This window comes from Blennius ocellaris (assembly GCF_963422515.1).
Source record: "Blennius ocellaris genome assembly, chromosome: 21".
Classification (NCBI taxonomy): Eukaryota; Metazoa; Chordata; class Actinopteri; order Blenniiformes; family Blenniidae; genus Blennius; species Blennius ocellaris.
In genome coordinates this window covers 7,837,509-7,851,293 of record NC_137670.1, presented here as the reverse complement: position 1 = coordinate 7,851,293, position 13,785 = coordinate 7,837,509, and the positions used below count along the sequence as shown (strand labels likewise).

The 13,785-nt window shown below is 44.4% G+C and overlaps 1 protein-coding gene across 1 annotated transcript; it reads right to left on the bottom strand.

The window, feature by feature from the left end:
- Positions 1–3,258: 3,258 nt before the first annotated feature.
- On the bottom strand, positions 3,259–11,080 carry LOC308145556 (uncharacterized protein). Its single transcript, XM_080517022.1, has 6 exons — positions 10,899–11,080; positions 5,259–7,915; positions 4,724–4,817; positions 4,402–4,451; positions 4,237–4,306; positions 3,259–3,768 (listed from the first exon to the last, which is right to left on the bottom strand). The coding sequence occupies exons 2-5, from the start codon at positions 7,908–7,910 to the stop codon at positions 4,259–4,261; spliced, it is 2,844 nt and encodes a 947-aa protein (XP_080373148.1). The 5' UTR covers positions 7,911–7,915; positions 10,899–11,080; the 3' UTR covers positions 3,259–3,768; positions 4,237–4,258.
- Between the last annotated feature and the right edge of the window lie 2,705 nt (positions 11,081–13,785).

Sequence of the window (13,785 nt, the reverse complement as noted above, 5' to 3'; positions counted from 1 at the left end):
ACCACAGCTAGCCTACCTCCAGACATTGACAAATATTATACACTTTCTTTTCATTGATATATTGTACGGAAACATGTTTAAAACGCTCTGTTGTGTCCGAGTCACCACATTTTACGACTTTCTTTAGAATGTAGCATCAAAGTGTTAACTTTAATTAGCATTTGCTGAGTACCGGCTACTATTTAGGTAATAGATAATGGAGTCCGACCGTCATTAGTTTTCTATTATTCAAGCACACTTAAATTTTGAATTTGATCAACCATCTCCAGAATTCTGTATTTGTTTCTTGGTAATTACAGATAAATGTATTTGAAGTGCCAAATCTGCCTGTGGCTAACGTAGCCAGCTAACTTTCAGACGTGATTTCGATGGAAATTTACATAACGTTTCCATGTTATGTCAATTTTTTCCCCCCAAGAAATATCCTTTTATCACTATCTTGAGTCATTAATTCTACAAAGCTGAGCTAAATGATCAAACAGTTCCCCAGAGTGAGTTAGCATCAGTCCACAGACACAACTTGAAGCTAGTTAGGCGGCATGTCGAGGTCTGTGGAGGGAAATAAAAAGCCAGCAGTCAGGAAAAAAGGGTGAAGAAGAGTTTTCTGTACGTCACCTGTCCGAGCCGGTCGCTGCTGCCTCTCCTCCTCATCCATAACGTGACGTGTTGTGATGGAGCTTCGGTGTCTCTCTCTGTCCGGTGACATTTCTCGGAGCATCCCTGTTTTTGTTTTTTGGGTTTTCTTTTTTTTTTTAGTGGAGTTTTAGTGAGTAGATGACCACGGCACTAGAACTCGTATGCGGTTTCGTCTTTGCAATACAACTGTCTTCCTGTAAGCTGAGATTTAGTCAATAAAACCAGAAGTCTTGTTGGAGTGAAACTGGGATCTTTGTCGTTTCTTTCTTTCCCAGAGCAGCTGGAGAACTCGTCCAGTTTAACTCAACTTCAGTATGGTCATTTCAGCCAACTTTCGGATTTTAGAGCATCTTCCTCCCGCTAACTGATGTAGCAACTAATCAAGTAACTACCAGTCTCTTTTAAAATGTTTGCAGGTGTACTGAAGGTGTTAATATACATCTTCTGAGTTGATAAAACATTATGACATATTTAATGACGGAACATTTTCATTCATATGGTTTTGATTGCATTTCTATGTGAGCAACATCTATAGCTACCTCAAAGGAACTCTGGAGCTACAATGATTTGATTAGCCAAAACCATAGAAATGTTTTTATTCCTTTCATCATTCCAACGTAATATTCAGAATATTAGGTCAAATTAAACGTTTTAATAGAAAACATATCCCACGTTTCCCAAAGAGTCACCAAAGAAAAAAAACAAGGCTCAACAAAATATTTAATTTCCAACGATTACATGAGTCTCCGACACACGGAGAGGCGATCGAGACGGTACAAAACAGACACAAACAAACAAAAAAAGAGCTTCCGTTAAAGCAAGACAGACAGAAGGGTGACATTGGCAGTCGGAGTCTGTTACACACCTTCAAATTATAACACCAGACGACACGACAGACACAGAGGAGCTGGAATGTGATGTTTGAGGGTTGTTTTGAAGGGGGGGGGGGGGCTTCTCATCTCATGAGACCACCACATCCTGCTACAAGCATACAGTCAGGCTCAACGCCAGAGGGAAATCAACCTGGAGCGTCTGAGGTTCACACACCGACTGAAAATACAGTTTCTAATTGAAGGATCTGTAGTTCATGCAGCTGCTGGTAAAAACAAAGTACAGTTTGTTTTTCAACTAAAAAGTAGAGGAATGGAACAAACAGAGCAGCTGTGGAGGTTTGTGTGTGTGTGTGTGTGTGTGTTGCCTTTTAAAGGCCTGAAGACGGTGCGACGCTGCCTCTAGTGGCTCCATGGAGAATGACAGACACTTGCTGTGTGGGAGAAGAAAGAGGCTGATGGGCCACAAAACAATGAAATAAAAGTAGGCTGGCTGGGAAAAACAACAGCCTCTTGAAAAAAAAAAAGAAAAGAAAAAAAAGTCCTGAACCGGAATAAGGTTTGAAAAAAAAAAAAAAAGTACATGCGAGCCGTCTTCAGTCTTCTGCCAATTAGTATTTGTTCCACAAGACGGTGGAGAAATAAAACACTGTCCATAAGGCCTGGAGAGAACGTCCATGACTTCCAATGGTGCAGGCAATAAATACAAGAGCAACTCTATTTTTCCAGCAAAAACACAAATGGTTGAGACTGAAGTCAAAGTACAATTTTCAACGATGAAAAAGCTGAAACGTCAGTAAATGCTGGGGAAAAAAAGGGTTTAGGAGGGAAAAGTCCAAATGTCAGCAATCAAAGTCAAAAGAGTTCACCTAAAAGGTGGACAATTAAACCAAAGAACAAAGTCAAACGTACGTCAGAGTGTCGAGCAGCGACACGAAGCATCGCTGCCATGATAAAGTAACGTCAAAGTGTTGTCAAGAGCCTCATTAACGTAACGAAGACTCCTCGAGAGGTACGCCGTTGAAGATAATCGAGAGAAACGTCAAATTTATGTGTTAGCGTCAGTGACGTGGAAGCATCGTCGAGATGCGAAGGATACGTCAAAACACCCCGAGATGCATCGAGGCATCGCCGAGGGATACGACAAAGTTGCGTTTAGGAGTGGACGTCAGTGTGTCAAAGTGCCTTCAGAACATCCTGCAATAGTTTCAAAGTAAGGGTGCAGTGCAGTGAACCCCAAAGCGTTCAGAGCATGAACTAGTTGAGAAGACTTTTCCAAAAGAAGATTTCTCTTGTAAACCAGAGATTTGTGTTTTGACTTTATGCTTAAATATGTTCTAAACTTCACCCGTCAATCTGGATCGACTTCCTGCTCTGGAGGATGTGCGTTAGTCCGTAGCCTCTGAACGGCGTACTAGTTTGACCTTCAGAATCCGCAGCTGAATGATCCAAAATTAAACCTTAGTTGAGGTCGAGTAAGTAAACAAACCGACACGAGCTTGGATAAGAGCCTCATGTCAAACGTCAATGATCTGATGGGCAAAGTGCTGAAAGCCAAATAACACACACACAGACCACGCTTCATCAAGTTGTGGCCCCACGCCAGGGCGTGACGGGTTAACGCCAGGGCGTGACGGGTTAACGTGGCGGGCTGAAAGACGGCAATACTGCAGCTGGAGCCGAGGAACAAAGTGCTTCCTCCGAGGATACATTCAAAGACGCGCTCGGCTCGCTCGCTAACAGCCGCGCTGCCGACGGCGCGCCGTCACACCGGTGATCTGAGGAGCCGTTTCATGAGGACCCCTGCAGCTCACACCTCAACCCCCCCCTTGAAGAAACATCAAATTTTTACACCAATAACTTAAAAAAAAAAAAAACCACGACGACACACAAACCATCTAAAGGCGCCGATACGAATAAACAGTCCAGGAATAAATAAACCAGATATAATCAAATACTTAAAAAATCTTTAAAAAATTAAATATCTTTGATTGTTACTCATATTTAATTCAACAAAAAAAGAGGAAAAGATCCCATATAAATAACCCTACGAAGGACTAATTGAGCACTTGGAGAGTTCCTCAGGCCGTCATGGTGTTTGTTGGCTAATGAGTACCGTCAGGGCCGGACCGGAGGAGCGACTCTTCCCCTCCGGGTCGCAGCGTCGCTGGATTAACAGTGCAGCTGAAGAGCAGAGGGTGACGTTAAGGTTGGCGGGTACGAGCTGTCAGTCAGAATTATTCTGGTCCACTGTCGCCATGGTGACCGGCAGGGAGGAGGAAAGAACAGGTGAGGAGATCATCTGGAAGAGAAGACAAACCATGGACTCTAATTATGTGAAAATGTGGTAAAGACACGGAGGCACTTCACGAGTCCAGGTTGAAGTTCGGAAAGCTGCTCGTCAGAGAACAAGACGAGACGTTTCTCCATCTCAATCAGAAAATGGCATGAAGGCATGTTGTCAAGTCAGCTCTGATTATTTTCATAACGTAAACACCTCCTTCCTCCACAGAAGTGAAGGCATTAGAGATGTGGGTCCTCATCCAAGATGGCCACCGCACTGAACGAGCAGTAATTGAGGGCTCGACTGACATTTGCCTGTTGTAAAAAGGAACTTCCTCAGGTAAAGTTCCACGTTGGAGCGCAGGAGTGCGTTTTGTTTTTAAGCGCCAGATACACGCTTTACCATTTTTTCCTTCCGCATCGGACCGTTTCAACGCTACAAGACGGGACGCGGCGGTAACTTGAGCACTCACAGACGTGTACTGACCTCGGGACTTTTCCTCTCAGGGTCACCTGTCGTTCCACCGGCTCCCTGGAGGACCTTTGAATGTCTTGTTCTGGAAGGAAAAAGCTGCAGGTTAACCAGAAAACCCGACGGAGCGCGGCGCTTTCAGGCGGATCTCGTGCGGTTGGGCTCTTCGGGGCCACTCACCTTGTGCTTCTTACACTTCATGGAGAAATTCTCCTCAATGAGGACGCAGTCTGTGGAGAACCAGAAGAGAACAGGAGGTGAAGACGCCGCCACCGATTCGTCTGAAAGCTTCCACCGCCCACATGTGCAACTTCAAGCCGAGTGGAGGCTAAGAGCGCTACACTGAAGAGCCATTTCCACACCAACAGACAGAAACTCACACAGAACCCCGAGCTCGGGTCCAACACCAACAAGGATAAATTGGGAAGCAACAAAAGGAACACGGATCTCAAGTGCAGTGAGAAAATGGATCCTTTCATTCGAGCGTCTTCCTTTATCTCACCTGACTCCAGAGCACACCTGTAGTGGTACTTGTTGGGGCAGGCTTTGAAAAGGCAGCCCAGAGTGGCGCCGGGACTCTGACACGCTGAACATACCTGCAAACATCAGGAAACAGTCAGAGCAGACAAATATACCGATTTCAAAAAAGCCTGAAACATCACTATGCAGTGTTATTCAGTTTTGTTGCAGAGCTTCGGACGGAATTTAATCTTCGGCTGTGACAATGTAGACTGCAGTGTTGTTGATGGCTTGTACCAGATGTACCTGAAAGCATCCCTTCATAATTATTCCCTCCTTTGAGCTAAAACTGTTTCACCGATTAAAATTAGATTGCAAAAGAAAATAAATGAAGCGGTCTTCAGTGTGTACCTGTTATCTTTTGATTCAGTGGAATTCTTGTACTACGACACTAAAGGTTTGCGTCTTCCTGACGACTTTAAATTAATCCGACTTGCACTACAGCAAATTATTCCTGCTCTCTGGCCAACAGTGACGCATTAGCACCCGTAATGTTGTGCATCAGTGACCCTCTTTACCGTCTCCTGCGTCGCCTTGACGGCCTCCTCCAGCCCGTACACTTTCCCTTTGACCAGGAACACGCCCGCTGACCAGATGCCGCAGTCTTCGTGAAGCCAACGCTCGCAGGGCTCCAAGGGAAGCACGGGGGGGCTGTACCAGTCCTCCACGTCGGCAGAGCCGGGATCGGACCGGGACTGCTTCGCCGCCGAGCTGCTGGTACCGTCGCCAGTCCATCCGCCCTTCGGATTGAGCTGAGCCCCCGGCCGGACGGCCCACGGCGCGGGCGGAGCGGCGCGCTTCCTGCCCCGGCCCTTCATGCTGTAGGACGAAGAGTCCGAGTCACTGTAGTCGTCCTCCACTTTGAGGCCCGACGTTCTCGCCGGTGCTTTGGCGTTCGGCCGGTACCCATCGGGGTAGTAGGGGCCGTGGAGGTCCCCCAGGTCCATGGCGTTGGCCGACTGCCCACAAATGCAGCAGACGAGGGACCGCTGGTGCTGGCTGTGCATGGACACCCGGCCCAGCCGCAGGCAGGAGGTGCTGGGAACCACCGCAGAGACGAAGCCGCTGCCGGCGGCTGGCTGCTGCCCCTTCTTGTGCTGCGTCTGCACCTCGTCGGGGTAGTTGACCACGGTGCACAGCGAGGGGGACGACTGCTTACCCTCCACATGGATGAACGGAGAAAAACTGTCCAGCCTGGAGTCCCGCTTCTCCTCCTTGTAGCTGACGTACCGGAGCTTGATCTCGGGTTCTTTGGGGGAGAACATGGAGGAGGCGTAGTGGCCCTGTGTCGGTTTCTTCCGTCTTCGCTTGGGAGTGCGAGACACCTTCGTCTTGGCGGGCGGAGACGATTTGCTACGGGGAGATTTGCTTTTGGCTTTGCCCGGACTTTTCTTTGGAGAAGTTGTTGGCAGTGGCGGGGGGGAGGGTCTTCCCTCGTGAATTGACACCGAGGGCTCGGGCAGGACTTGCAGCTCTGGCTCCTTATTTGATTTTTTCTTGGTGGCTGGAGGACTTGACTGCGACGAGGGGGTCCTCTTGGGCCTCAGCGGGCTGGTCCGTGGCGGGGTCACAGGGGGAGGAACGCTCTCGGGGGCTTTCTTTGACCTTGTGTTCACTGTAAACAGACAATGCTTTGGAGGTGGGCTGCCATGCGGCTTCTTAGCATTGGTGATGGGTTCAGAATCCGAGGTAGAGCTTTTGCAACAGTCATTGTTAATGTGATTAGTTTGGCGTCTTCTTGACTTTTTCCGTTCTATTGTCTTAACTGAAGGAGAAGCTTTGACTTTGCCTTTCTGTTTAACTACTGATGAAGAATCCTTTTTCTTAGGACTGGCTAAAGACGAATCACTACTTGCCGATTTGGACGCATTGGCTTTCTTATTGGAACGTACACGCCCAGACACTCTATACCTGCTGGAATTTATGTTCATGACTATGGCCTCTAATCGCGTCCCTCTTCCAGAACGCATCGGCAGCTTTCTCTCGGTAAAAGTTTTGTCCAGCACCTTTTTGGTGCCGTTAACGTGAGGTACAACTTTTGAGATGTTTGCTTGGGTCTCCGAAAGATCCGACAGGCAAACATCATCTGTCAAGTCAATCAAAGGCTCCAACAAGGCCTTCCGTCTTCTGGTGGGCTGTTTGTTTTCCTCACCTGAATCTAACCTTACTTCATTGTCCTCAGTGCCAGCGCTCAACTGAATGGCCCCTTCTGTGCCGGAGCCGTCGCAAACCACATCCGCCAGATACGAGTTGCCACCGCTGGGCGAGCAAGAGGCCTGCGGAAGGACAAACACGTCCTCTACGTCATCCAGCGAAGTAGCGGAAGGCGAGACCGGGTCCTCCAGAGGACTGACGTACTCCCGACGCAACGAACAAATGTCTCTTGTGCCCACGCTCTCTGATCCGGGGTCGCTTTTCTTTGACAGGAGGAAAAGCACTTCCTCTTCCTCTCTGACTGGCGCGGGAGTATCTGGTGAAAAATCGGCACAAACGCCTGAACTGGACCATCCGTCACCCTGACCATTCTCCAAGCCTTCGTTCTTTTCGAGACAAGCTCTGCCTTCATCATCACCATGTGCAGACATTTCCATGTCCCCATCACTAGAAACTACCCCACCGTTCAACTCGTGAGGCTCCTGGACCAGAATCTCCTCCGTCTGAGTTTGAGACAGCGGAAGGAACAGCTCAGTCTGGGTGGCGAGGTCCATGGGCGTCTCCTCCTCAGCCAAGTAATGCTGGCTAAGTGCATAGCCGCTCTCCCCGAGCTCTTTATCTGCATCATAAGGAGGGTGGAGGGAGAACTTACTGATAGGCGGCACGCTGCACAGGGGCGAGCGAGATAGGGAGTCGTGAGGAGAGAATACGTGAGACCTGCTCACGTAGGAGAGGGTGACTGTCGTGTGCGAGAAGGCATTGTCTGGTTGAATTTGATCCCCTGCTTGGAGCGCAACACCCGAGGAGGCGCTCTCCGAGTACGGTAATCTGGCGTCGCCGGCCCCGGGGTCCGGGTACCAGCCGGGGCTCCCGACCATCCGCAGGGCATCGAGGGACGCGGGGTTGAGGACTCGTTCCTCCCCTCTTTTCCTGGTCAGGTCGATCACAGCGCTGAGGCCGGAGGTCGAGAGGTCTTGAGGCTGCAGGTCATCGAAGCTCCCAGGTGGCTGCTCCATAACAGCTGCAACAGAAAAGCAGCGGATAAAACTCCGAAAGTCCATCCGACACAACAACTTTTTCCACAACTATCAAACATATTTCAGGATTTTGACACTTAATACTGTAAATGAGAATTTTTGTTGCGCTATAAAGATTTTTTTATTTCATGAAACAAATAGCTGCTGGATGGGACTTTGGTGTACATTTAATCTGGAATAAGTCAAATATTAACAATAAACTTGAAAAGCAGTGCAAGTTCTGCTTTCCAGAGGAACCGCAGAACAAATTCCTCATTCACTGTCTCGTTCAGAAGAAACGTGACGTACAGAACTGGCAGATGTGTAATAAAACAAACTTTATGAGACATCTGAACTTAAAGAGAACTGTTGCTGTTGTATTTCTTATTATGTCCATAAAAGTGGCCTCATTTCTATTAAATGTGAAAAACCCAGCATAATAAAGCCATATATGTATAACCTATTAATATCACTGAATTCTGGGTCAATACAAAGAAGGTACACTTTGAATATATTCAACTTATAAAGGAATCTTGAGTAAATGCACACTCACACAGTGCATTAGTATCCTACAGCACTGTCAAAGGTTTTATTTCATTGGAAATGAAAAAAAGGTCCGTCTTACAAAAGGCCCTCCAGGATTTCATGATGTTGCGAACGCAACAATTAATGGAGACTGTCGTTTGCTTTATGTACTTTTGAAGGCTGGTTCTGGTTTCTGCATGAACGTGTGTGGCGTTGTGCTGCTCCCACACTGCAGGGTGCAGACGAGCAGTGCAGCGTATTGGTGCGTCGCTCGACGAGAGAAGATTTAAAAATAGCAGGAGAAAAAAAAAAAAAAATCTAAACTGCTTCGAAAAGAGATAAACACTGTTGTTCCTTCCTGTGGCCGTAAGATGCTGTAACTGTTCCCAGTAAATAGTGGTTGCTGTTTTGGTTGATTTCATCCTCTCTGTGCTAATTAGTCAGGATAAGCCCTGTTCATAATAATATTTTAAAGTACTTATGTAATTTTTAACCCGTCTTATTTGATATTAAACTGTCTTTCTAGTTATTCTGTGTGGAACAATGCTTAAAGGAATTTCCCTCTGGGATTAATTAAAAGTATTTGTATTCTATTTTGCCAAAATCATCAGAAACATGCTGGAGAAGAAGGATGATGGCACTAAAATTAGGTACAGAAACAGCTGAAAATGTAATAAAATGTTTACGATCCTAAATTGGAACGGAAACTTCATAAATATAACACATTACATATCCATAGTCCTGCTAATCTCTTGTTCGTCATGTTAACGTGAGATAAAGGACCGATTTCAGTGTTTTTGTTGTATTAGCTGCTATATAAATAAAGTTGAATTGCGCCACAACAATCTCCTAATTGACATTGAAGTTTACAAAATGTTAATAATGCCAAAATGATGACAGAGTTAAAAAAGAAAAAAAAAAGTTTTGAATAAAGGTTTCCTGTTAAATGAACTTAAAATAAAAATTGCCAGCTGTTATTGCAGCTCTCTGGCGTGCACGCACACCTCTTGAAGTGAAAATGTGTCGTTGTGGCATTTTCATTTCAGAAAAGCTTCACGCTTCCATAACATTTTAAGTGAAACTGCATCATTTTTGCATTTCCACTTTGGGAAAAGTTTCGCACTTATGTGAAAATTAGTAGATTTTCACATTTCTGAAATCTATTTAATAGATAGTCAAATCTATTTTAATAGATTTCAGAAAAGTTTCGCCTTCACACATAGTTTCAAAAGAAAACACATCATCTTTGCATTTTCACTTTGGAAAAGTTTTGCGTTTTCACAGCCAGTTCAAGATAAAAACGCATCGTTTTTGCATTTCCACAGAAAGAAAAGTTTTGTGACCATATTTGAATAGTCAGTCATTTGTGAACAATATTTGAGATGAAATCCACTTGAAGTCAACCTATTGGATAAAGTATATTTAACTGAATTGACACAAAATCCATAGTTTGGGGTTAAAACGTCAACATACAAACAAAAAAATATCTGATATCGTCTTTGTACCTCCTTCAAGCTCTGAAGAGAAGATTTCCAAATCTTCCAAAACTCCTCCTAGTCAAAGTTCAACTGTTGACCACTCAGTTGTATCCCTCTGAGTTTTAAATTAGCCATTGAACTGCTCACTATATTTTGTTTTGTTTTGAATAAATTGATAATATTTTGATGTTTTGTTTGGGAAACATTGCTGAGGTTGACATTAGCTAGAAACCTGCCGTGTGCTGATTTTCATTAAGAGGAAGGGTTAATGACAAATGACACGTCGGATTGTTCACAGTTTATCTGATTTTATTGAAATATTCAAAGATTTCCAGTGTTATTTCACCCGCTACATAAAAGCGGAACACTTTATTTGACAGGTCAGGTCCGCTAACGACAGATAGCTTAGCTTTAGCCACGTTAGCAGGCTATGGCTAGGCCGGGCTAAGCTCCGGCTGCGCAGAACTGCGTTTAATTTTTGTCTAATTTAAGCTTCTTTCGCTCCGGACAAAATGTCACATGATTACAAAAACACAACTTAACAAGTAAAACTTACTGAAAACAATCATTCTTTAATTCGGCGTTGTATTCTTCACGTAAAGTTGATTATTTTGCGTGCAAATGTTAACTTATACGGCTGAGTGACACACGCTGCTCGTTATTACATTTAGTAAGTTTGACGTTTGAACGGCGGCCAAAGAAAAACAAATAATGACACGTTCCGGGTTAAATCGCCTTCTTTGTTGTCTCGAATCGTCTCCGAATGGAATAATTGTTGCCATTAACGAAAAGGAATAAAGTTGTGTGTTTACGAGGCGTCGCAGCAAAGCGATGAACGAGCCGTTGTTAAATTGCGAGCTACTTTTCATGGAGTTCGGCGACACGTTGAAAGCGGACGGAGCGCGTCGGGGCGAAGGCCCCGGCTGGATGGAACAAAGACCGAGTGGAGGTGAGACGCCGCTCCGCCGGAGAGAGACTCACTTACCCGGGCAGAGAGCGAGGACGAGCCGGGCCTTTAAGAATCCGTGCCTCCGGACATCTCCCGTCCGCGGCGGGTCTGCTCCGGGGGGAGCCCGAGAAAAGTGTTTGAGAGAGAAGAAAGACCCCCGAATTAAATACAGATACACACACTTTCTAGGAACACACACACACACGCGCGTGCTACCACACACACACATACATATATACACACACACGCACACACACTCCTGATACTATCAAGTTAGACACGTGAACACGTCTCACTTCCGGTCTTCAGAATGAAGGCACCAATCAATAAACTTCTTCGTTTTTTAATTAAATTAAGTTTTCATGACAACGATTCGAGTGAAAACACGTCGTTTTTGCGTTTTCGTATGGGAAAGGTGCATACTCTTTTCAGAAAAGGTGTGTATTTACACAACAACGTTGCAAAGGGAAACATTTTGTTTTGTAAATGTTTTGAATTTGCATGGCATTTCAAGTCAAAATGCATTGTCTTTGCATTTTCGTTTAAAAAATAAAAAAGTTATTTGTTTACATGACAGCGTCTCAAGTGAAAACACAACTTTTCCATTTTCGTTCAGGAAATGTTTCACATTTACGCGGTAACATTTTGAAAACATTTAGAGAGAAACTCCGAAAAACAATGGAGTTGGCATGCCAGGCCACGAAGCGTTGCCTTTATTGTTTTTGTAACAATACCATACCCATGCAGCAGAGAACAATACACTATAAACAATAAAAATGGGGGTTACACGGATATTCGTATGGACAATTGTTTGGGCAAATCATTCCCTGCAATTCGGTGTAAAAGTGCGATGCGTTTCATAAATGGAGGCATCTCTCAATCTGATGAAGGCAAGACGGTTGTAATGTGGTTTATAAATGTATTGTTTCTATGTCTCCTCTGCTTGTTGAGAAATCAGAACTCTGCCCGAGAAGATATAATACGTTTTAAATGATCAAGCTGTCATTTGTAATAGTAATTTGCCTTCTTCTATGTTTTTATATTTTCCAGCCGCGCTCTCTCTCTCGGGCTTGCTCTCTAACTTCAGGTGCCTTGATACAACAGAGGGAGTTTGCAAACAGAAATTTCACTGTGGGAGTGAAGTGGTGAGACCTGTTCTTGTCATGACACTCAAAGAAGGAAGAGTCTGTTGCTACACGTTTCAGATGTGGTGGGAAAGGTGCCAGAGTCTCTGGTGATGTTGGCTGCTCCACCGAGGTCATGTGAGTTGGCGGGATTTTCACAGGGATGATTTTTTTCTTTTTTCCTCTGACCTTTTTCCCCCCGGAGAGGATCGTCTCGAGGACCACACAGTGATGACCTATGTCAGGGGGCCTTTAGATGGTCGCTAATTGTTCCTATTGAGCAGGAAATGAAGCCTTTGTGATGCTCGGTGATCGGGAGAAGAATTATGATGTGGATCTGCTCACTAAAACCAAAACAATTTCCAACATAAAGCAGCTGTAACATGATTATTGTGAGAAAAAAACATGTTGCTCGGCCTCAGTCTCTCCCATCTCGGTTCCGGAAACAGAAAAAGTGGACTAATAGTGATAAAATAACCAACTTCATGGTCCAGCTGCAGTACCACGGCGGACCACCAGGGGCCACAACTCACACTTTGAAAATCACATGCGGGAGGCTGTATTTATGAGGTTTTAATCAAGTTGTATCTAATAAAGATATTAAATGTCAAGTTTTAATTGTGAACATCTACATTAATATTAATGTCATCCTCTTTATCTGAACTCGGTAAGAAACCTTTTATTTATCACTATTAGTTGAAGTCTTTATACTTCATGCAACAACCGATAATTAAGTTATTGCGTGATTGAAGCAGCGTTAAAAGAATCCTTCCAAAAATGAAATAAATGCAGGCAACAGAGCTGCAGATTTGGAAACTTGTGCAGTTTTTTCCCCATCTCAAACAGACATACTATAGACAGGTAAAGTGTATTATGTTATTGGTAATAAATTATAATTATACGCACGATTTTCTAAAGCTTTCTCATAATCCATCGCTTGAAATGTGCCTGTTGGGGTGAGACGGGGAGGTATGAGATGTATTTGGAAGTTATAAATATGCCCCTAATGTCTCCGTTGTCACTCATTTTAAAGGTACAATACTGGTTTGTTTTTACAAATTTATACAAAATCAAAATGCCAAAAGAAACACACCTCAATAATGGACGAAACAGAATTATGATCCGCGATTTAAGTATTTCCTTGAGTTTTTGATGGAGAGTATAAATGATACTCATTTAAAAATAATTAAAGTGGAAAGATGTTAATACCTTTATGAACCATTTGTCGTTCCTCAGCTTCTTCATCCTGTTGGGAGGCGGCAACGGTTGCTCTTCCTCCTTCCAGTTGCTGTCCACATTGTGGCAACTTTACCGTCTGCTCTCAATGGGCAACTTTAGAACATTGCCAATCCATCGCAGCCTGAGATTCTTCATTCCAACGGACAAGTTGATCATGCTGTTCCTCGCAGCTGTTATGAGACATCAACCTCCCTCATATCTGAAGATAAACTGAACAGTTCTAAATATGTTCCAGTCTATATCTTGATTTGTGCCCATTTTGGATTCATGTCACAGTATTTATGGAAAAGGTTATATAATCTTGTCAACAAATTGTGATTCAATACGACTCATACAGTCCCAGTAATATGGGAACTTTAAAGAATAGAAGCATCAATCAGGAGCACCAACTTTTCTTTTCTCCCCTCAATGAAATCAAAACTGCAAATGTGCTCAACATTTGAACATTTTCTCTTCAAGATTCAACCCCGACAACACAAACACAAATCCATAAGACAACAACTTCAACCTTCGGTGGACTTTTCGTGCCTCGGAAAGTGAAAAGAAGAAAAAACCATACG

Excerpts from the sequence above, each read along its gene's own strand:
- LOC308145556 (XM_080517022.1), bottom strand. The coding sequence starts at position 7,910 with ATGGAGCAGCCACCTGGGAGCTTCGATGACCTGCAGCCTCAAGACCTC. Across the intron at positions 4,818-5,258 it reads TCAAGGCGACGCAGGAGACG|GTATGTTCAGCGTGTCAGAG; the intron begins GTAAAGAGGGTC and ends TGATGTTTGCAG. Across the intron at positions 4,452-4,723 it reads CAGGTGTGCTCTGGAGTCAG|ACTGCGTCCTCATTGAGGAG; the intron begins GTGAGATAAAGG and ends GGTTCTCCACAG.